The 14,547-nt window shown below is 45.4% G+C and overlaps 1 protein-coding gene and 1 non-coding gene across 2 annotated transcripts; one reads left to right on the forward strand and one right to left on the reverse strand.

Annotated features, from left to right (window-relative positions):
* Positions 1-1,194: 1,194 nt before the first annotated feature.
* Positions 1,195-5,219, reverse strand: MPEG1 (macrophage expressed 1). Its single transcript, XM_032415078.1, has one exon. It carries the CDS (start codon positions 4,775-4,777, stop codon positions 2,624-2,626), a length of 2,154 nt encoding a protein of 717 aa, XP_032270969.1. The 5' UTR covers positions 4,778-5,219; the 3' UTR covers positions 1,195-2,623.
* Positions 5,220-13,746: 8,527 nt separating this feature from the next.
* LOC116638949 lies at positions 13,747-13,886 on the forward strand. Its single transcript, XR_004300722.1, has one exon. It is a non-coding gene; the product is annotated as a U4 spliceosomal RNA (small nuclear RNA).
* Positions 13,887-14,547: the final 661 nt, after the last annotated feature.

The following is a 14,547-nucleotide window of genomic DNA, read 5'->3' on the forward strand; positions in this document are numbered from 1 at the left end:
CAAGGTGGGGTGGGAGAATCCCTTTTCTCTTTTTCCCCCCATATCTTTTCCACCCCACATTTGACCAAGGGACCCGGCTTGACTTCTTGTTCCTCTCAAGAACTAGACCGCACCGCCTGGCTGGGGAAATGTAAGTGAATCTATGTGGGAAAGACCGCCTTAAAAAACACAAATGTTTCTTACAGTTCCCTCCACCTGACTACTATGTAGCGTATGTTTCAGTAATTTGCAGGCTGTTGTTTCTCAAATAAATACTTAGTATTAATCATCGCGACACTAACACGAACACAAAATGCAAATGCAAAGCTGCCCTGATCACCCAAATGTGTCTCTATTTCTGAGAGTCTAGAGAGTGTTGTTTTCGCGAAGCTGGGGTTCGTCTTCCCACAGAGCCCAGCCTGAGCTCCTGGGTCAAGACAGCAGAGCCTGTGAAATTCCCGCTCTGGGTCCTGACTTTGCAAAATGACCCGAAAACTGCAAACCCCCGCATTTTCATTTCCTGTGGATGAGCAGTCAGACAGCGTGTTCCTTAAGTACACATTTTAATGCATACTTATGCATAATTTTGTTAGAAATGTAAGTTTGTGAAGAACTTTTATCTCAAAGGGCAGTTAGCATTAAAAGTCCGAGAGCCCTTAGCTGTACTTTGTCTCTGACTCAGTCGTCTTCAAGGAATTCATGGGGGAATTTGCAAAGAAGTGGTTAGTTCAGCTGAAATTTACCCACAAAACCCCCAGAGGTTTAGGAGAATATTTTAATGCTTAAGCGGCAGAGTTCAGAGACGAGGTTGCAGAAATCAGTGTTGGCGGCTGGGCAGCCGGGGATGAGTGTGAGTGTGAGTGTGAAGGTGAGGGTGAGACGAATGAGTAGCCTCCTTCCCATCTTCCCACAGCCTGGGATGCTGCAGCCTTCTCAGAAGGGTTTATGTAAGCCTAAACTCGTGATTGTGAATGTTAACGAGGTGAGGACAGATTATCCTTCATAAAAATTAACTCATTCGTGGCATCTGATTCGGTGAAGAGATATGTAACTATTAAAAATGTTGTAGAGAAGGAGCGCCTGGCTGGCTCAGTGTGTAGAGCATGTGACGCTTGATCTCAAGGTTTGTGAGTTCAAGCCCCATGTTGGGAGTAGAATTTACTTAATAAAAAAATTTTTTTTTAAATGTCGTGGAGAGGTATTAATAGACTCACCTTAATCGTTACAATTCGGTGAGATTGGTATACAAATTGGGCCAAACCTCCCCCCTCAAAAAAAAAAAAAAAAGAAAAAAGAAAGAAAGAAAATTGAGCAAAGCCCCAAATGCCAGGAAACACTCATGCATCCTGCTGGATGCCTGAGGGAGGTCAGCCTGGAACAGAAATAAATGTATCACAAAAGGTGTTGGATGCCTTTTTTGTTTCATTTAAAAACATAGATTTGATCATGTCAGCCTCTTTTCTGCTGGGGGAAAAAAAACAAAGGTAGGGTACATAATTGGTAGGTTCTGCTCTATTTTGTTTTAGGGAGGAAATAATACTTAGGTGTGGGTTTACTTTGTCTCCTGCCCCTAGAAAAATGCAGACTTCTTGTTGGAATGTGGTGTGTGGAGGGAGGGTGGGGGTGTGTGTGCACACATGTGTTTGGGGTGTGTGTCTGTGTATGTTTGGGGGATGTGTTCGGGGGGTGCACACGTGTGTTTGGGGGTGTGTACATGTGATGCGAGGACAGAAAGGGGAAGGGCCTCTCATGGACAAAGCAGGGGTAGTACTCTGGTAACAGAGACCAGGAAACTGTAATGCTTGTTCTACCCCAATCTGCAGCTCCATAAGCCAGGGAGGTGGTTAGGGTAACCAGTTTCCCCTGAGTGCCAGGATCTTGTCCAGTTCTCACCCTTTTTTTAACTTATGCCTTTTCTCCAAACCATCCCTTCTCCCTTGACCTCCTAATAGAAGATTATAAGTTAAAATATTTTTTTGAGGACTTTATTCTGAAGTCCAAAAGTGACCTGGTCTGAGTGAGTCAGGATTGTGGCTGGAAGGCTGGAAAATGTGGACTTAGTAGAGACAACATCTTGCTGTTCAGATGAGCTTGAGGGGACCCCATCCATCAGTACAGAGCTCTCAACAGTGAAAATCAGTAGCCATGCGGGACTTCCCGTATCTTCTGGCGGAATTTTCGGCCTCCAGGAGCATGAACTCCAGAGAGATTTTTAAAAAAACAAAACAGTAAGAGGGTAACACTTAGACAGAAATTCTTACAGCTCGTGAATTGGAAACCGTGGCCGATCTCAGATTAAATGCATGGTCTCCAAATCCAAAGGTCAACATGCTCCCCCCGTCTCTTTTCTCACGTATGTATTCAGGTGAAGATAATCAACGATGCACACAGAGAAAAGATACCCCCTTCATGTTTTAGCCCCCACGATGACTTTGGCTTAAAAAGTCACGTTGGCTCTCCTACCCCACCCCAACCCTGTCCACGCAGCTCTGTTCATTTTGTGGCCGGGAGCCCTAAGGAAGTCACAAAGTTATACCTGCTTTTTCTTGCACCTGCCACGCCAGTCCTCAGGAAGGCAGAAGTGAAGAGTGAAGCGATGAAAGGCATGCTTACAGAGACGAGAGAGACGTTTCCCGGGAGAGATTTAGGCTGGACTCTGCTCCTGCTCTTGGCCAGGGGCGCCCCCCGTCTCTGCAGAGCCCGCCGCCAAACTCTGCCTCTCGTCGTCCAATGCCTGGTAGCCCCTCTTCTTGTACTTCCGGGTGCCATAGACGGCCAGGGCAATGGTGGCTGCCAGGACAGTGGTGACCCCCATTGTGACCCCAGCTGCTGCCCCTCCCGACAGACCACTGCCGTCCCCGCGGATGACCCCCATGGCCCTGCGCAGCTCTAACGGCTCCCCCAGCCTCCACTGGCGGGTCTGGGAGTCTTTAATCCAGGAACTTGCCGTCTCGCTATTTGTCACAATGACAGTGTTGGTGGCAGCCTGACTCATGAGGGGTGGCCGGGTGTAAGGTGGGAGCCTGGCAGGGGGCAGAGCGCCTCCTGTGAAAAGCCCGGCCTTGACGCAGTAGGACACTTGGCATCCATCACTGATGAGGGCTAGGTGTTGGCTGAAGCCCCCAGGACACTTTTTTAGAGAAGGTGCCCCTAAATCGTTGGCTATGGCAGAATTTACCAAGGGGTTTCCAACTGCACAGCTAAAGAACCCACCAAAGGGGACGGAAAACCTATATCCCAACTCATAGTCCTGAGAGGCACATACCTTGAGGTTTTCAAAAAGTCTCAGTGGGAAATAGCCAGCCGGGCAGGCCTGTGCATTTGTCAAAGGGTTTATGCTCTTACCAGTGAAGAGGCCCCCAAAAAGCAGTCCTGAGTTTTCCGGTATTTGGCCACTCGCCACGCACCAAAAAGCCCTAAATTCAGCCTTTGCCACCCGGAACACATCTTCGCACACCGTCTTGCAGAAGATGAGGAGGGTGCATCTCCGTCGACACTCCAGGTGGTTGTAACCCTCCTCGTGGATCTGGGACAGCAGGTGGACTGGGGAGTAGCCAGAGGGGCAGGAGAAATCACCAGTGAGCGGATTCTTCTGCTCCAAGTCTTGGCAGAGCTGAGCAGTCTCCCTCCCTGAGAGCTGGGTGCATTCCTGATAAACTCCTCCAAAGGAGAAATTGGTCATTTTCCCCTCGCAAGAGCCATCATCAGTGTTGGCCTGAAAGTTGAAGTTGGGCGAGTTGACATCTGTGCATCCAGGGTAGGTGTTGAACGTGTAATAATGCCTCACGGCAGCCTCCACCGTGCGGGACAGCTTCTTCACCAAGGGCCCCGGCAACTCAGGCAGCATGTCGGGGTTGATGAAGAAATGCAGAGGCAGGCCATCGCGGTCTATGGCCACCAGGTGGTTGGTGATGCTCTGCTGCCAGGCCTGGAGGCTGATGCCTGGGTAAAAAGGAACCCCTCCGATGCTTTGCACCCTGGAGTTGGTTCGGTTTGAGAGATAGCTCTTGGTGAGGACGCTCTGCGACGTGTAGTTCTCCTCAAATTTGTAGTTCACCACGTTCATGAAGGCAATCCCAGCGGATGCGGTCACAGCAGTGTGACTGCTCTGGCCGTCCTGTAAGAATGAGGATCTGATGTGGTCCTCCTGGATGAGAGCAGCTCCAGCATCCACGCTGGTGATGACGTGGGTGCCATAGTTGAGGACCAGAAGCTCTGCCAGGTAGGTGGCCATCCGCGTCTGGTTGTTCTCCAGGCGGTCAGAGATGTCCATGAGCTCCTTCTTAAACCTCCGGCTTAGTTCTGAAGCTGAGTTGATTTTGACCGTGTAGATCAGGTTTCTTACCTGAACCCGGGTAGTTATAGCTTGGTCTTTCACTTGAAGGGTCTTCATCTTCTGAAAATCAGAGGAGAATTTGCCATTGATCTTGGAATAAAGGGAAAGCTCCAAGTTGATGGAGAAGGAGGTGCTGCTCTGGTAATTCACCCAGGACCCCAGGATTTCGGAGTTCATCTCTAGGTTGCTCTGTTTCTGGGCGATGCTGATGATTTCATCGGGGATGATGTACCGTCCATCCTCTGTGGTCCTACAGCTCCCGTAAGTCAGGTCCATCACCCGTCCCATGTCCACATTCCGCAGGTTATCCCAGCCCCCTCCGGGTAAGGCTTCTAGAACAGGTAGTTTTAAGGCATTCTTGCATTTTTGAAATCCAGCCTCATTTGTCTCTCCCAAAGGCTTGTCCGTTTTAGCCCATGCTACTACCGCCCAGAAGAGGATGGCACCCCCGAGGCCGTTCATGGCTCAGCCCCAACCACACGCCAGCCCTAAGTCGCAGCCAGCGAGCTTGGTGCAAACTGAACAGATGGGAAAGAAGGCAGCTGCTGAGACAAACACATACAACAGTTCTCCTCAAGCCACCAGTTCCTCTTCAGGCTAATCTCAGGGCAAAATAGGGAAATGAGAGTCTATCAGAATGCTAAGGCCCATCAGGACTTTGAAGAAAATCATGTTGTACCAGGTATGCGAACGCAGCCCTATATTCTGAACAGGTAACCACCCTAACTGCCCCCACCGCCCCCCAGCCCCAGGCTAGTGACTGCAACAGCAGTGGGCTCTCAGAAAAAGGGCGACCACATGTCTTACTGCTTCCTTCACAGGAGATTTCCGGCTTTGAAAGAAACCTTTGGTTTCATGTTCTGCTCTGATGTTTCAAATTTTCCTTGACGGCTCTCTCTTGGGACTCCAGCATCAGTTTCCTTTTACTATAAATGCAGAGGTGAATGGCAACATCAGCATTGCTGAGACGCCGCGCCTCCACCTTACCTAGGCTCGCTGTAGGTCAAGGCCAAGTCCTGGGCTCCCATTCACCGGAGGGGAAGGCAGTTCACACACGGGAAAGGAGGGAAAATCTTGGACATAAGTCCTGTGGGGTTTCCCTGTCACAAGCCTTAGTCCAGGCTTCGGAGGTGCTATTACCTGAGGCAGGACCGTAGAGGCCTGGAGAGGACTGGGTTTTGCTGCACGCTGGAAACCTCAGTGTGTACTGTCCTCCGCATCCAGAGTCAAAGCCAGTGATCCGCACACTGTCGTTTCCTTCCATGCAGAAATGTTTAAGCAAAGAGAAAATCCACACTCTAATCTAGATTTTGATTGATGAAAAGCAGACAGTGGCCCAGGAATATTTGTGTATGTATATACACACTTATACATCCTCTGTGTGTGTGTGTGTGTGTGTGTGTGTACACAGTGGGCAATAAGTGGGTACCTGCTGTTACATCTTTAATTTTTTGTTCTGCTGCTAAGTTCATGTACTCAGTATAGGTGCATAAAAAAGAATGTGCCTCTTTATTACTCATTTTTTTAAAGCAACAATTCATTTGTTCTATCGTCAGGAGAACATAATTTCATGAATTTCCTTCTGTGCCTATTAGACCCCGTAATTTGGAAGAGTGTTTCCAGACCCACTGATCTAGCACAGGATTCATCGAAGCCCAGCTCCATCACTACTTTAAGACCAGTAGGGAGCATCTTAGTACATTCAGTGGTAGCCAAATAATCCAAAGCAATTAACGAAGCTCCCAATGGTACCCTCATGGCCCCCCCAAATCTTACCACGAACCAGATGCAGTGCTGAGGCTGAAAACATGATGTTTCAGTTTACATGTATCACGACACCATCACCTACATGCAACCTGGGAAGAGTTCTCAGGGAACTGAATGGCGGCATATTGCCCCCGATGCAGTGACAGCTGTTTTCAGGTAGAAATAGACCAGTTGTCCAGGTTCACAGGTGGAACTCACTCTTATTAAAACCTTGGTGATGTTCTGGGTTTATTCATGGCTAGTTTATCATGCATGGAGGAATCTACTTATATCGGGGAGGGATTAATGTATGAGCCAGTGTCGTTTATATTTGGCCACAGAAGCAAGCCTGTGCACGGGATGTCCTGGCTAATTTATAAATGAGTTAGTTATAAATTTGTAGCTCAGTAGAGTGATTTGACCACTAGAAAAATTAGAGGTGAGTGCCCTCGAGTACTTCCAAAAAGTCTATTAAAATCCCCACACACTCCTTGTCAGACTCTCGCAGGGCTAGTTCATCATCACGAGAAAACCCTCACACTGACCCGGTTTTGGAGACATGCTGACAGTTTCTTATTTTTTGTTTTCCTGTTAATAGATCCTGTTGCATTCTCACTCTTCTGCAATGAGAATAAAAGCAAGGCGAATATAGATCATTCTCTATGCAGGTGTTACTATATCTCTGAATGCACACAGTTGTCCTGTTGTTTGGACAGTCTTCTTCATTTCTACCATAGCAAAAAGTGGAAAATAGCTAAAAGAGCCAAGAGGAGTGAAATTATATTGCATCCATATGACAAAATATTTTACAGCCATCATAACTATATTTTCTTTATTTTATCTTTTTTTTTATCTTGTAATTAGGTCTTTTTAAATTTTTATTTTTTTAATATTATGTTCAGTTAGCCAACATATAGTACATCATTAGTTTTTGATGTGGTGTTCAATGATTCATTAGTTGTGGATAGCACTGGGTGTTATACATAACTATATTTTCAAAAAATTTTAGTAACGTAAGAAATTCTTATGCCATAATGTTAAGTGATAAAAGCATGATAGACACTTAGTGTGACCTCCACCATGTACACATATATATCACAAGAGAGATACACACCAACTCATTGACAGCGATGGTATCCAGCTTGTAGGTTTTATAGATGATTTAAATTTTTCCCTCTCACTTTCGTATATTTTTGGAGTTTTCAACAAGGAGCATATCTTTACTCATCTGACACATTTTTAGTGAGAATCTACTAAGTAGCAAACACAGGGATGGGTGTGGAACAATCATCGCTTTTGTACTCAGGAAAATAAGCAATGAAAATGCGTTTTAAACACAAAAGAAACAAATTATTTTTGGAATTTCCATATACCTGAAATGATGTGAAGCCCGCGATTGCTGTGTTCAAGGAAGTTCTCTTTTCTATTCATGGAGAAACAATGAAAGGAGAAGTGTAGAATGATGGGAATTCCAGCACAACTTAAATTTGCGTGCTACCGGCAGGAATTGCTGCTCATGGTGGTCAGGTGTGAGGAAGTGGCCATGAGACCTTGACTATGGGGGGAAGAGGGGGTCACACATTCCTTTCCTGCTTTATTCTGCTCACTGGCAACTTCCTCTGCTTTTTCTTGTGCTGAAATGCATATGCAATCCCAGAAACTCTCCAGATGGCTACTCTCAAGGGCCTAAAAACCACAATGTTGGTCTCTAAAAGAAAAAGGCCACTTTTATGCAAAAGATATACCTCAGTGCTGCAAAAGTGTGATTTCACTTCCTCCAGAAACAGGCAAGAGGGAAGTCCCACGTCTGCTTTCTTTCTCAGCCTGAGCACGTGCAACCTTCTGAGCCAAACCATGATTCACGTGTGAGGTTCAGTTATGTGTGGGCTTGGAGCAGGTCTAGCTGTTTCCTACTTCTGCATATCACCTGCGGTCTGACATGGGCAGGAAACCCTGGCTGTGTTTGCGGGGACCAATCCCTTTCTTATTTTTAGCAGGAATCCAGGAAACCAGTCAAATGGTCGCAAAATGGGTTGAGGAACAATGTCTTTTATAGATTCTGGAATCAACTTGGTTCTGGAAAATCCAGGAAGTATCAGTTAACAAAGTGACCACATTTTCTTTTCTTGAAGAGTTGATTGCTAAGCTGATGTTTGGAGAGCTGCTTTGTCAAGCTCTTCCCCTCTGAGACTGTTCTTCCCACCAGGATTGTTTGCATTCTGACCCCAAAAATAAGAACATTGTGTTTCCTTGAGTCCTTTTAACCTTGGTAAAAACAGAAGGCCCATGTGAAATGCCGCATATTCCCACTGAAAGCTAGGTTAGGATTTGCCAGCCTATGCCATTTTTCTTCTTTTCTTGGTTAACACTTTTCCCTCCCCTCTTCCTCCCAATTTTGCTAATGCTTTTTCTCCTCATCCACTATTCCCTTTCTGCTCCTTTTTTTCTCTTTGCCATTTCCACATGTAGGTTTGAGGGACACGGTCTGTGGTGTAAGGTGACATTTTCACTGCAATAAAGAAGAAACAGTCACTGACTCTTTAGGCTGCACTTCCTTATTCCACGTCATGCAGACATCACTCATCAGTCATACCATTCATTCCTGCTGAGCTCTGAGGCTGCCTCCGTACCCTTCCCAGCACAGTTCTCCAGGACATTCTAATGAAAGCCTGATTCATCCACCCGTTAAATAAATACTTGTTTTTTAAAATTTAAATTCAGTCAGCCAACATATATCATTAGTTTCGGAAGTAGAGTTCAGTAATTCATCAGTTGTGTATAATACCCAGTGCTCATCACATCATGTGCCCTCCTTAATGCCCATCACCCAGTTACCCCATCCCCCCAACCCACCTCCCTAAATACTTATTGAGCATCTATTATTTGTCGGGCACCCATTGTAGGTGCTATATTTGGATTAGCCAATACCAAATTTAATGCTCTTTTAAGAGTCTGGGTGACTGAGTGAACCCTCAGAGCTCCCTTCCTTTTCCATCTCCTCTCCAATCTAAGCTCTGCAGAGACAGAGCAGTTAGGACCAACCCATTCCCCCTCCCCATCCGCCTTCGGGGTTCCAAATGACATCAGTCTAATATGAAGAGTGCTTCTTGTATTTTCCTTCAGCTGAAAGCAGCTTCACATGAAGGACTTTGTACACAACAGGACTGGAAATACAGTGGGATTCCTCTATGTCCTTGATTCTCGGTCCCCACGTCTTTCCTGTCATGTAACTTCCTCTTTGAGGAATAGCTGAACAAAAGAATTGACTGAGTGGCATTTGACCTCCCTGGGTCAACTGCTGGCAGATTTCATATTTCTATATTTGTTTCATTATTGGATAACAAAACAGTCTAACATTCAATCTTTCCCTCCTTAACCACAGGATCTTCAGATGGGACTTTGAACAGAGACATTTTTCTTTCTACCTAAAATAATCATGAATAGGTTAAGGTAAAACAAGCAAATTAGGTGAGGTGGTTCTTCCAGAATTATTTGGAGTTGGGAGCTTTGGGTCCTCCACTGAAATATTCCTATTGTTTCAGGAGTGCCTGGGTGGCTCAGTGGGTTGAGCTTCCAGCTCTTGTTTTTGGCTGGGGTCATGATCTCAAGGTTATGGGATTGAGACCTGCACTGGGCTCCTTGCTCAGTGGGGAGTGTACTTGAGATTCTCCCTCTCCTTCTGCCCCTCCCCCAATTGTGAACTCTCTTGCTTGCTCACTCTCTCTAAAATAAATAAATCCTTTAAAAAAGATATTCCTATTGTCTCTGCTTTTTTTGGTGATCTAAATGTGACATTAACAGCATGGGCTGGGTTGTGGGTCTATTCAGTCTCTAGATTTTGTTCTGCTTAGTATAGTAACTCAAAATATCTTAAGTCTGGGCTGATAAACATGGATGGGAAGCAGAGTTTTCAGAATTGAAATGTAGGCAACATCCTGGTTCCATATGTGACTTTTGGGCAAGTTCTGGAGCCTCCCTAAACCCCCGTCACATCAACTATGAAACATAAGTAGTAGCATCTACCTGTATGTAACAGGTGAAGTTGTAAATAATCATCCATGTAAAGCTCCATAGGACGCAGGTAGGAGCTCAGTGTGTATCTACTTTCAGCTTTGCTGAGCTTGCCGCTATGTTCAGGTTGACTCTGTAGTTCAGTCCTTTCACAATGGAAATAGGAGAAGAGGCATATTATAGCATCTCAGGAGCTTAACTTTCCTTTGGTTGTCCATTTGACAGCATGGGAAGCCGTACTGACTCTGAGGGATCACCTGAATATTTTTTACTAATATCCTAAACAAAGACAGGCATCTTTTTAAGGAAAACAATCTAGTAGCCATGCCATCTGGGTTAATGAGAAAGGTAAATTAGAAGTGATTGGTTGCTTTATCAAAGAATTCATCCTAGGAGGCTTTTAGAATGGGGTTGACAAATTTTTCCTGTAGATGGCCAGTGAGTAAAAAAATTTAGGCTTTGAAACAAAATGATCTCTGTGGTAACTATTCAGTTCTGCCCTTGTAATTCAAAAGTAGATGATATGTAAATTAATGGGCATGCTGTGTTCCAATAAATCTTTATTTACAAAAATGGGTTGGGGCGGGGCTGGATTTTGGCTATGGTCTGTAGTTTACTGATGCCCAATTTAGAATCATAGAATTATAGAATCCCATAATTGGAGTGGACCTGCTCTCCCAGCCAAAGCTTGTGCCACCTCCAATATAGTCTCACAATCCAATATAATCCAACCTCTGCTTAGATGCCTCCAGGGCAGGGTGGCTCCCTACCTACTGTCTGCAGATAATTCTGATTCTTAGAAAACATTTTCTTCAACTGAACCCAAATTGTCCGTTTGATCCTCTGGTGGCTGAGATCAGACTTTTGGGCTATGGCCATCTTGACAGTGATGCTGTATACCAGATCCAAGCAAGAGAAGGTGTTTGGCTTACGTACCCACCATCCTGGAAGTCCTGTGGGAGTATGATTAAGTCTATCTTGTTTAATGACTAATCAGAATAAGTGAGGACCATAGTGTGAGTGTCCTAGAGGCCTCTTGTGGACCCAATTATTCCTTAATCAGTGGGTCATGAAGAATTTCAGGGTTTCCAAGGCAGGGATCAGAGCAGATAGGGTACTTGGTAAGCTTGGAAAAGTAACTGTTAACCTACAAGAAGAATATATTTCTTTTTTTTTATTATGTTATGTTAATCACCATACATTACATCATTAATTTTTGATGTAGTGTTCCATAATTCACTATTGGAGTATAACACCCAGTGCTCCATGCAGAACATGCCCTCTTTAATACCCATAACCAGGCTAACCCATCCTCCAACCCACCTACCCTCTAGAACCCTCAGTTTGTTTTTCAGAGTCCATCGTCTCTCATGGTTCGTCTCCCCCTTCGATTTCCCCCCTTCATTCTTCCCCTCCTGCTATCTTCTTTTTTTTTCTTAACATATATTGCATTATTTGTTTCAGAGGTACAGATCTGTGATTCAACAGTCTTGCACAATTCACAGCGCTCACCATAGCACATACCCTCCCCAGTGTCTATCATCCAGCGACCCCATCCCTCCCACCCACCACCACTCCAGCAACCCTCAGTTTGTTTCCTGAGATTAAGAATTCCTCATATCAGTGAGGTCATATGATACATGTCTTTCTCTGATTGACTTATTTTGCTCAGCGTAACACTCTCCAGTTCCATCACGTCGTTGCAAATGGCAAGATCTCATTTCTTTTGATGGCTACATAATATTCCATTGTATATATATACCACCTCTTCTTTATCCATTCATCTGTCGATGGACATCTTGGCTCTTTCCACAGTTTGGCTATTGTGGACATTGCTGTTATAAACATCAGGGTGCACGTACCCCTTCAGATCCCTACATTTGTATCTTTGAGGTAAATACCCAGTAGTGCAATTGCTGGGTCATATGGTAGCTCTGTTTTCAACTTTTTGAAGAACCTCCATACTGTTTTCCAGAGTGGCTGCACCAGCTTGCATTCCCACCAGCAGTGTAGGAGGGTTCCCCTTTCTCCGCATCCCCGCCAACATCTGTCATTTCCTGACTTGTTAATTTCAGCCATTCTGACTGGTGTGAGGTGGTATCTCATTGAGGTTTTGATTTGGATTTCCCTGATGCCGAGCGATGTGGAGCACTTTTTCCTGTGTCTGTTGGCCATTTGGATGTCTTCTTTGCAAAAATGTCTGTTCCTGTCTTCTGCCCATTTCTTGATTGGATCATTTGTTCTTTGGGTGTTGAGTTGGATAAGTTCTTTATAGATTTTGGATACTAGCCCTTTATCTGATATGTCATTTGCAAATATCTTCTCCCATCCTGTTGGTTGTCTTTTGGTTTTGTTGACTGTTTCTTTTGCTGTGCAAAAGCTTTCTATCTTGATGAAGTCCGAATAGTTCATTTTTGTCCTTGCTTCCCTTGCTTTTGGCAATGTTTCTAGGAAGAAGTTGCTGCGGCTGAGGTCAAAGAGGTTGCTGCCTGTGTTCTCCTTTAGGATTTTGATGGACTCCTGTCTCACATTTAGGTCTTTCAACCACTTTGAGTCTATTTTTGTGTGTGGTGTAAGGCAATGGTCCAGTTTCATTCTTCTGCATGTGGCTGTCCAATTTTCCCAACACCCCGGAGGAGCCGAGAACTTGGGGCCCCACTCCTCAGTGAGCCCCCAGAGAAAAGCAGTCAGTCACTCCTGTCTCCCCTGTCTCCGGCCGCACTCCATGCTCACCTGGCCTGTGACCGAGCATTTCTATCTCTGGCACCCGACTCGGTGTGGAGTCTCCAAACCCAGCAGATCCCTGTGGTGCTCTTCCACGCCGCTCCTCCCGGGGGAGGAAGGGGAGTCTCCCCAGATCTGCCGCTTGTTGGGTCCCTGCTGGAGGAGCAGTGGCCCAACTGTGCCGCGGATCACGGTTTATGGCAACCCCGAGCTGAGAGCCCGTGCCTCCGCTCCGTCTCTGCAGCCGGCTTCCCCGCTCCAATACCTGGGAGCTCTGCCGCACTCAGGCACCCCCAGTCTTTCTGTGACCCCGAGGGTCCTGAGACCACACTGTCCCACAAGGGTTCCACACCCCCCCCGCCCCCGCTTAGCCACTGGAGCGATGTCCCTCAGCAGAGCTGACTTCTAAAAGTTCCGATTTTGTGCTCCGCTGCTCTATCACTTGCCAGAAGTGGCCGAGGGAGGACCCCTCCCCCGCCATCTATCCTCCCGAATATCGCCTCAGATTCACTTCTCCGCATGTCCTTCCTTCCAGAAAGTGGTCACTTTTCTGTTCAGAGTTGTTGCTATTCTTTTCTTCAATCTCCTGTTGAGTTCGTAGGTGTTCAGAATGGTTTGATCCCTATCTAGCTGAATTCCTGGGACCAGATGATATTTAAGTCTCCTACTCCTCCGCCATCTTGCTCTGCCCCACAAGAAGAATATATTTCAATATTTTCACAACCTATACACATGAATACCAGTCTTCTGTAGAAAAGCATCTGACACATAGTAGATAGTCAATAAATATTTGTTGTAAAAAATAGCTGAATAAAAGAACAAATGTAGTGAGAACCTTGCAGTCTTACAACTCTATTAATGAGATTCCAGAACAGTCAATGGCAGAGACCTACAGGCCCCGAGGTGATGGAACAAACAGGGCAAGACAGTCCATTTAGGAGGGGTGTCCAAGCTTTACGCAGTGGCAATATCATAGCCAATGAGGTTTATCTGAGGCACGATTATTGCTAATAGGAGGGGTATCCAATTTATGTTTGAAGTTGAAGACAAGAATCCATATCCCAGAAATTTTATGCCAGCGTTCTGAGGCTTGTCAAAATTGGGACTAGACAGACAAAAAAAGGACTGATTCCACTTTATGAGGTTCCCAGAATAAGCAAATTCATAGAGACAGAAAGTAGAATAGCATTTACCGGGATTAGGGCAGGGAGAAATGAAGAGTGTGAACATGTAAGAAAGTTTTGACTATGTGTTTTTATTAGTGGGTGTTGTGGAGGCAAACCCAAACTGAAGAGTTTTCGTACAGAGGACTTAATTCCTCGTGCCAGTGAACATTAATGAATTAGAGATAAGAGATAGGTGGGATCTGGCAAATAATTTGCTCTTCCTTCCAGTGGACCGTTTGGAGGACTGGTGGCTTCATGCGATCTGTCCGAAGATACTAGACAACCGTATCTTTCCTTAAGCTGTGATCAGCTCAGTAATACACCCCCTTAGTTTGCTTTGTCTCTGTCCCTGCCTTAGCTCCCTTGCGCTTTTACCTTTGCTGCCCTGGGATTGTACCTCCCAATAAAACATTAATTAATGTGGAACATTAGTTAATATTATAATGTCCCTCTTATGTGCTCCATAGCATCCCTTGCATTTGTCACTGTATATTTTAATGACCTTTTTGTTTGACTTTCTCTTCCAGTAAATTGTGAGCTCCTTATGGGAAGAGACTGTGTCCTTTCATTTCATTTTTGTATTCC

The sequence above is a fragment of the Phoca vitulina genome, unplaced genomic scaffold (assembly GCF_004348235.1).
Source record: "Phoca vitulina isolate PV1807 unplaced genomic scaffold, GSC_HSeal_1.0 scaffold16, whole genome shotgun sequence".
Lineage (NCBI taxonomy): Eukaryota > Metazoa > Chordata > Mammalia > Carnivora > Phocidae > Phoca > Phoca vitulina.

Excerpts from the sequence above, each read along its gene's own strand:
- MPEG1 (XM_032415078.1), bottom strand. The coding sequence starts at position 4,777 with ATGAACGGCCTCGGGGGTGCCATCCTCTTCTGGGCGGTAGTAGCATGG.